The sequence below is a fragment of the Nerophis ophidion genome, linkage group LG10 (genome assembly GCF_033978795.1).
Source record: "Nerophis ophidion isolate RoL-2023_Sa linkage group LG10, RoL_Noph_v1.0, whole genome shotgun sequence".
Classification (NCBI taxonomy): domain Eukaryota; kingdom Metazoa; phylum Chordata; class Actinopteri; order Syngnathiformes; family Syngnathidae; genus Nerophis; species Nerophis ophidion.
The window spans coordinates 68,656,936-68,666,602 of NC_084620.1; the positions used below are offsets into that span (position 1 = coordinate 68,656,936).

The 9,667-nt window shown below is 38.8% G+C and overlaps 1 protein-coding gene across 2 annotated transcripts in view; it reads right to left on the reverse strand.

The window, feature by feature from the left end:
- Window positions 1-9,025, reverse strand: part of LOC133561222 (non-muscle caldesmon-like) — a 179,451-nt gene extending 170,426 nt beyond the window's left edge. The window contains exon 1 of one of the 2 annotated variants that reach the window (XM_061914551.1): window positions 8,900-9,025. In XM_061914551.1, the coding sequence (XP_061770535.1) occupies window positions 8,900-8,920 (21 nt within the window). In that variant the 5' untranslated portion in view covers window positions 8,921-9,025. The remainder of the gene's footprint in view (window positions 1-8,899) is intronic. The other variant, XM_061914555.1, reaches the window with a different exon arrangement.
- Between the last annotated feature and the right edge of the window lie 642 nt (window positions 9,026-9,667).

Genomic DNA, 9,667 nt, shown 5'->3' on the forward strand with positions numbered 1-9,667 from the left:
CCCCATTGAATGTGCCAGAGTGTCTCCACATTTGACCGGCGATGCTAAGACAGACATGGCACAGAGATGTATGGATAACCTGCAGATGCATTTGCAACCATAAAGTCAACGAAATCACAAAGGTGAGTTTTGTTGATGTTGACTTGTTTGCTAATCAGACATATTTGGTCGCGGCGTGACTGCCAGTTAATCAATGCTAACATGCAACGCTAATCGACGCTAACATGCTATTTACCGGCGGTGCTAAAGCAGACATGACACAGAGATGTATGGATAACCTGCAGATGCATTTGCAACGAAAGTCAACGAAATCACAAAGGTGAGTTTTGTTGATGTTGACTGCCAGCTAATCGATGCTAACATGCTATTTACCGGCGGTGCTAGAGCAGACATGGCACAGAGATGTATGGATAACCTGCAGATGCATTTGCAACTATATTACGTTTCCTTCCACCCACATTTAATGCGAAACAAACACTTACCAATCGACGGATTTAAGTTGCTCCAGTGTCACAAGATGCGAAAGTCCTGATCGTTTGGTCCGCACATTTTACCGGCGATGCTAACGCAGCTATTCGGCCATGCTATGGCTATGAATTCGCTCAATAGCTTCAGTTTCTTCTTCAATACTTTCATACTCCAACCATCTGTTTCAATACATGCGTAATCTGTTGAATCGCTTAAGTCGCTGAAATCCGAGTTTGAATCCGAGCTAATGTCGCTATATCTTGCTGTGGTATTCCCATTGTTTGTTTACATTGGCAGCACTGTGTGACGTCACAGGGAAATGGCCAGTGTCTTCGCAGAGAGCCGAAAATAAGGCAATTTAAAGCTTTGCACTGGCTCCCTGTTCATTTTAGAATTGATTTTAAAACATCGCTGTTTGTTTTTAAATCTTTACATGGACTGGCACCTCAATATATCATCCAAATTTACATTCCTGCGCGCGCTCTGAGGTCCGAGAGCCAGTTCCAGCTCGTGGTGCCCAAGACCAGACTTAAGACCAGGGGAGACAGGGCCTTCTCTGTGGTCGGCCCTAAGCTCTGGAACACTCTGCCCCTCCATGTTCAAACTGCTTCCACAGTGGACTCTTTTAAGTCTCGTCTTAAGACCCACTTTTATTCTTTGGCTTTTAAGACTACGTGAGTTGTGTGGTCCTCTGTTGTCCTCTGTGTTTTTTATACACTTTGATTTCTATTTTACTGTTTTAATTGATTTTACCCTTTAAAATAGTTTTTAATCATATTTGTTTTTATATTTATTTATTTTTTGTTTTTATTCAGTCATTGGTGGAGCATAATATGTATATATATATATATATATATATATATATATATATATATATATATATATATATATATATGTTTATTTGTATTTTATTTTATTATTATTATTATTATTTTTTTTACAATTGTTTTTAACATGGCTGTGCAGCACTTTGGAAACGTTATTGTTGTTTAAATGTGCTATATAAATAAAGTGGATTGATTGATTGATTGACTTTATTTAGGGATATTCCGAGACCGGTAAAATTTTGAAAAAAACTTCCAAAAATACAACAAGCCGCTGGGAACTGATTTTTATTGTTTTTAACCCTTTTGAAATTGTGATAATGTTCCCCTTTAAAGTACAATATTCCGATATTTAAACACAGTGTTACTGTTCAAACATTGTGTATGGGTCATATTAAATGTACTTGTTAAATAAAACCTTTAATCTTGATTCAATTAATATTTAGGCCTACTACGCTACTGTATTTTAATGTTGGTCATTATTGGAAAAAATTGAGAACGACTGCACTAACTCATACATTATTTGCATTGTGTTACTGACAAGATAAACGCACATATTTCTATAAAACTGTACAGTGATAGCTAAACTAACTCTCCACATTCCTATGATAATAAAACGATGAAGAAGACCTGTTGTTTATGTCTTACCTACGCCTGGCGCTGACTTGGGTATAGCGGAGTCGTCTTTTTTTTTTTTTTTTTTTAGAACACACAAAGGCATTATGGGACGGGATTGCACCACTTGATGCACTTTGTTACATCACCACTATGCAGTGTATGATGCGCTGACAACATGTCGTTGTTTTTTATGACAACGACAATAACTGATCTTAGTTATTCTGCTTACATTTTTTTTTAAAGTGTGCGTCAAAGCATTTATCCGTAAAGCGGTTTTATTTCTACATTAATGTGCTTTGTTTATATTATAAAGTGCTCCACATTTGCACTAAGTAGTTTATGCACATATTTTTGGGAGTTTGTCCTTGTCAAAAATCATTTGGGAGACCAAATGCATTGGAGTCTAATGTCTTTATATTTTCAATGTGTTATTGAATAGATGCATTATGTAAAACAGGGGTGTCCAAAATGCGGCCCGGGGGCCATTTGCGGCCCGCAGCTAATTGTTTAGTGGCCCGTCACACATTCTGGAAATGCTGTTGCAAAAATAAAAATATAAACATTAAAAAAAAGTACACTGAGGTAAAATCTAACAGGGAAAAGTTGCAATGTTGACACAAAGCTGCCATGCAGGCTGTTTGTTTTTCTTTACTTTGCTCTTATTGCCAATGCAATTTTTTTCTTTTTTTTTTTAAAGTACAATTTTTTTTATTTTTATAATGAATTATTGACCAACTGGTATTTAAGGCTTCAATTACTTCAAATATTTCACTTTATAATGTTTTATGTGGACAATATTATGTGCATATACTGTGTGGTTGCCATATAAAAACAGTTTTCTTTGACAAAAGAGCATAAAACCAACAAAAAAATTGTTCAAATGTAAAATCGACAGATATATCTGAAGTTGATCTCGTAACTTAACTTGAAAGTTAAACAAATAATAATAAAAATGTATCACTTTATGAGTGAGGGACCTTTTGGATCCCAAAGATATTTAGTGGGATTTTATTCATTTTTTTCATTGTGATTACTCAGAAATAATAATACATCATAATGCATTATTGATCTTTTTAGGGCTCCAATTACTTCAGATCAAACATGGAAAAGTTGCAATGTTGACACAAAGCTGCCATGCAGGCTGTTTGTTTTTCTTTACTTTGCTCTTATTGCCAATGCTAAAATTTTTTTTTTTTAAAAAGTACAATTTATTTTTTATTTTTATAATGAATTATTGACCAACCGGTATTTAAGGCTTCAATTACTTCAAATATTTCACTTTATAATGTTTTATGTGGACAATATTATGTGCATATACTGTGTGGTTGCCATATAAAAACAGTTTTCTTTGACAAAAGAGCATAAAACCAACAAAAAAATTGTTCAAACGTAAAATCGACAGATATATCTGAAGTTAATCTCGTATCTTAAGTGTTGAAAGTAAAACAAATAATAATAAAAATGTATCACTTTATGAGTGAGGGACCTTTTGGATCCCAAAGATATTTAGTGGGATTTTATTCATTTTTTTCACTGTGATTACTCAGAAATAATAATACATCATAATGCATTATTGATCTTTTTAGGGCTCCAATTACTTCAGATCAAACATGGAAAAGTTGCAATGTTGACACAAAGCTGCCATGCAGGCTGTTTTTCTTTACTTTGCTCTTATTGCCAATGCTAAAATTTTTTTTTTTTAAAAAGTACATTTTTTTTAATTTTCATAATGAATTATTGACCAACCGGTATTTAAGGCTTCAATTACTTCAAATATTTCACTTTATAATGTTTTATGTGGACAATATTATGTGCATATACTGTGTGGTTGCCATATAAAAACAGTTTTCTTTGACAAAAGAGCATAAAACCAACAAAAAAACTGTTCAAACGTAAAATCGACAGATACATCTGAAGTTAATCTCGTAACTTAAGTGTTGAAAGTAAAACAAATAACAATAAAAATGTATCACTTTATGAGTGGGGGACCTTTTGGATCCCAAAGATATTTATTGGGATTTTATTTATTTTTTCACTGTGATTCCTCAAATAATACATAATAATGCATTATTGATCTTTTTAGGGCTCCAATTCAGATCAAACATTGCTTTCTGAATGTTTTGCGCAATGGGGAAAAAATACTGCATATTTCAGTTTTACTATAAAAACAAAGTTGTCTTTGTTTGAAAAGGCATAAAACCTTTTTTTTTTTTTTTTTTTTTTACTTTATATCAACCTGAAGTTGACCCAAGAGCCATTATAGCATTAAAAAGGCACTGAGTGAGCACAATATGTCCATCAAGTCCTCATGTGTCATGTATTTTTATTTTTTTTGGACTATAATGTGCAATAATGTTATATCTATGTGTGTATATATATATTCATATGTATGCATATATGCATCTGTGTGGATAAATATACATATATATACAGATATATCTCTTATTTCTATCTTTTTTTACCATATTGTATATGCACCTTAGGGGATCTGCTCCAATTTCGTTGTTCTTTGAACATGTTCACTGTAATAATGACAATAAAACTCCTCTCTATATAGAAATTTACTGTAAGCGTTACATAAAAAATGAAAATAATAATTTGACTTATTTTTAACATGTTAATGACGGACACCCTCTATGGTCCCTGGGAGTCGTAAAGGTAAAAAGAAAAAAAGAATATGGTTTGAAAATGAAAAATATAAAAGCGGCCCCCGCATGTTTTAATTTTTCCGTGTGAGGCCCTCAGTGGAAAAAGTTTGGACACCCCTGATGTAAAATAAAGAAAAGTTGATGCAAATCTACTCAAAATCAGGTGGCGGGCTACCGGTTGAAGACCCCTGATTTAGGGATGACGTCATAAAAATAAAAAAAAACATAAAAAAAACACTGCATTCCCAACTCCTCCCTTTTATCAGATAAAGTTTCATTTCATTTTTTGTTCTGCCCGTGGCCTCAAATGCACCAAAAAAAAAAAAAAAAAAAAGTACAATTCCCTCCCTTCTTCATGCATACATTTCACACATATTATTGTCCATACAGGTGGCAGAGGGGTTAGTGCGTCTGCCTCACAATACGAAGTTCCTGCAGTCCTGGGTTCAAATCCAGGCTCGGGATCTTTCTGTGTGGAGTTTGCATGTTCTCCCCGTGACTGCGTGGGTTCCCTCCGGGTACTCCGGCTTCCTCCCACCTCCAAAGACATGCACCTGGGGATAGGTTGATTGGCAACACTAAATTGGCCCTAGTGTGTGAATGTGAGTGTGAATGTTGTCTGTCTATCTGTGTTGGCCCTGCGATGAGGTGGCGACTTGTCCAGGGTGTACCCTGCCTTCCGCCCGATTGTAGCTGAGATAGGCGCCAGCGCCCCCCGCGACCCCGAAAGGGAATAAGCGGTAGAAAATGGATGGATGGATGGACAGGCCAAGTAAAGTTAAAAAAGATGAGCACTATTAAAGGCCTACTGAGATGTTCTTATTTAAACGGGGATAGCAGGTCCATTCTATGTGTCATACTTGATCATTTCGCCATATTGCCATATTTTTGCTGAAAGGATTTAGTAGAGAACATCCACGATAAAGTTGGCAACTTTTGGTCGCTAATAAAAAAGTCTTGCCTGTACCGGAAGTAGCAGACGATGTGCGCGTGACGTCACGGGTTGTGGAGCTCCTCACATCTGATCATTGTTTATAATCATGGCCACCAGCAGCAAGAGCGATTCGGACCGAGAAAGCGACGATTTCCCCATTAATTTGAGCGAGGATGAAAGATTTGTGGATGAGGAAAGTGAGAGTGAAGGACTAGAAAAAAAAGATTCAGCGATTCAGATGTTATTAGACACATTTACTAGGATAAATCTGGAAAATCCCTTATTTGCTTATTGTGTTACTAGTGTTTTAGTGAGATTAATTATATTGTCGTACCTTAAAGTCGGAGGGGTGTGGCCACAGGTGTGGTGACCGCCAGTGTCTCTGAGGGAAGCCACGTTTCTCGACGAAGCGAAGCAAAGGCAGCCGATCTTTTTGCCTGAGCTTTCCCCCCCCCTCCTCCATGGTGGAAGCATCCTACGTTCGGGGGCGGCCGGTTGGAGGAGGCAAGAGAGTCCGCAGCTGCCTCTTTTGACAGGTGCACGAGGAATGACGCAAGCTCCGCTCATGTCTATGGTAAGAGCCGACTTATTACCACAATTTTCTCACCGAAACCTGCCGGTTGACATGTGGTCGGAAACCATGTTGGCCTGATCGCTCTGTTCCATAGTAAAGCTTCACCTTTGGGAATGTAAACAAGGAAACACAGGCTGTGTTTGTGTTGCTAAAGACGGCCGCAATACACCGCTTCCCACCTACATCTTTCTTCTTTGATGTCTCCATTATTAATTGAACAAATTGCAAAAGATTGAGCAACACAGATGTCCAGAATACTGTGGAATTATGCGATTATATCATACGACTTATAGCTGGGATCGGGCTGGAACAAAATGTCCGTTACAATCCGAGACTTCTTGGTCATCATACCGCAACGTGTTCAACAGAACACTTAGCGCAAAATTTAAAATTGCAATTTAGTAAACTAAAGCGGCCGTATTGGCATGTGTTGCAATGTTAAAAAAGTCCTACTGAAAGCCACTACTAGCGACCACGCAGTCTGATAGTTTACATATCAATGATGAAATATTAACATTGCAACACATGCCAATACGGCCGCTTTAGTTTACTTAATTGCAATTTTAAATTTCCCGCATGTCCTGTTGAAAACGTCGCGGAATGATGACCCGTGCGTGACATCACTGGTTGTAGCGGACATGTTCTTCCAGCTCCGCTCACGGCTAAAAGTCGTCTCTTTTCATCGCATAATTCCGCAGTATTCTGGACAACTGTGTTGCTGAATCTTTTGCAATTTTTTCAATGAATAATGGAGAAGTCAAAGAAGAAAGATGTAGGTGGGAAGCGGTGTATTGCAGCTGCCTTTAGCAACACAATCACAGCTGGTATTTCTTTGTTTACATTCCCGAAGGTGAAGCTTTACTATGGAACAGAGCGGTCAAGCGAACATGGTTTCCGACCACATGTCAACCGGCAGGTTTCGGTGAGAAAATTGTGGTAATAAGTCGGCTCTTACCGTAGACATGAGCAGAGCTCGCGGACCCTCTTACCTCCTCCCACCGGAGACACCACACCCGTGGCCACACCCCTCCGAGTTTCAGGTACGACAGTATAATCTCACTAAAACACTAGTAAAACAATAAGCAGGTAAGAGATTTTCCAGAATTAATTTAAAATTGCAATTTAGTAAACTAAAGCGGCCGTATTGGCATGTGTTGCAATGTTAATATTTCATCATTGATATATAAACTATCAGACTGCGTGGTCGCTAGTAGTGGCTTTCAGTAGGTCTTTTTTAACATTGCAACACATGCCAATACGGCCTTTTTAGTTTACTAAATTGCAATTTTAAATTTTGCGCTAAGTATCCTGTTGAAAATCCGCGGTATGATGACGCATGAAGTCTCGGATTGTAGAGGACATTTTGTTCCAGCCCGTTCCCCGCTATAAGTCGTATGATATAATCGCATAATTCCACAGTATTCTGGACATCTGTGTTGCTCAATCTTTTGCAATTTGTTCAATTAATAATGGAGACGTCAAAGAAGAAAGATGTAGGTGGGAAGCGGTGTATTGCGGCCGTCTTTAGCAACACAAACACAGTGTTTCATTGTTTACATTCCCGAAGGTGAAGCTTTACTATGGAACAGAGCGGTCAAGCGAACATGGTTCCCTACCACATGTCAACCCTCAGGTTCCGATGAGAAATTTGTGATAATAAGTCGGCTCTTACCATATACATGAGCGGAGCTTGCGTCGTTCCTGATGCACCTGTCAAAGAAGCAGCTGCGGACTCTCTTGCCTCCTCCAACCGGCCGCCCCTGAACGTGGGATGCTTCCACCGTGGAGGAGGGGGGAAAAAAACTCAGGCAAAAAGACCGGCTGCCTTTGCTTCGCCTCGTCGAGAAACGTGGCTTCCCTCAGAGACACTGGCGGTCACCACACCTGTGGCCACACCCCTCCGACTTTCAGGTACGACAATATAATCTCACTAAAACACTAGTAACACAATAAGCAGAAAAGGGATTTTCCAGAATTATCCTAGTAAATTTGTCTAATAACATCTGAATCGCTCCCACTGCCCTCGTTTTTTTTTTTCCTTCTAGTGCTTCACTCTCACTATCCTCATTCACAAATCTTTCATCCTCGCTCAAATTAACGGGGAAATCGTCGCTTTCTCGGTCCGAATCGCTCTCGCTGCTGGTGGCCATGATTGTAAACAATGTTCAGATGTGAGGAGCTCCACAACCCGTGACGTCACGCGCACATTGTCTGCTACTTCCGGTACAGGCAAGGCTTTTTTATTAGCGACCAAAAGTTGCGAACTTTATGGTCGATGTTCTCTACTAAATCCTTTCAGCAAAAATATGGCGAAATGATCAAGTATGACACATAGAATGGACCTGCTATCCCCGTTTAAATAGTTCAGTAGACTTTTAATATTTCATCATTCATATATAAACTATCAGACTGCGTGGTCGGTAGTAGTGGGTTTCAGTAGGCCTTTAAGGCAGGGTGGACATGTTTTTTTTGACATCATAAAGAAGGCTTTTACTTTGAAAGCACATATTAAAAGCTGAACATACAGATTTTCTTAGCAAATCCTTGTCTTTTTAAGTTTTGGGGCGGAGAAAACGGGACCAAACGTCCACTTTTATCTTTTTTTTTTAGGTCAACTTTATTTTTGTAACACAGTTCTAAAATGCGTGTTTAAGTAAAAAAAAACAAAAAAAAACAAAAAACGTTTTTGTCTATGAAAAGTTGGAGCGCACAAAGAAGGGAGCGGCGAGCGGACCACTTCCACACTAACCGGCGCTCTCAATGTCAAGAAAAACAGCGTTAAAGGCAACATTTTGACGGCCATAAGACGTCCGAAAAGTGGTGAGGTTCTTACCTGGGGTTCGTAACGGGACATGATCGGCTGGCTCGACGAGAAGAAGAAGAAGAAGAAGAAGAAAAAGAAGAAGAAGCGAGTTTGATGACGCGCCTCTACTCGGGTCAAGCCCCGCCCCCTCGACTCTGATTGGTCCGTTTCAGCACTGCACTACTCTGTCATTTCAACTCTTGCAAAAGTGCTTGAATGGTTTAAAACAAAATGTTCGTGGAGGGCGCCACACTGGATGTTCTCTATTAATTAACTGCTTTGTCCATCCATAAAACAAGCGAAAAAGAACAAGGACAAAAACAATGACGCACTGAACTAAGCCTGGGATTTAAGCGCATTAAGCCACTGCTGCACAAATGAGCACCATATGCTGCATGTGTCTATGCAGAGATAAAGAAGACCCAACAAAAAGAAATGAATACAGCATGTTGATTGTGTGCATGCTCAGATGCAGTGTGTGTGTGTGTGTGTGTGTGTGTGTGGTAAAAGTCTCCAAAGCCAGCGTGCATGACAAGAGAAACAAAGACATTCCTTTGTAAAGTGATGGCTTTCAAGATAAAGCTGCCATCCCCAAACCAAATTGCCCAATGCGATTGCCAGAAATGATTCCAAGTTAATGTAATGTTTTTGCTTTTTTTTGTACTCCGTCCATGAATTCAGGTGTTCATTTACAGCAGGGGTGTCCAAACTTATTTCCACTGAGGGCCGTACATTAAAGGCCTATTGAAACCCACTACTAGCGACCACGCAGTCTGATAGTTTATATATCAATGGTGA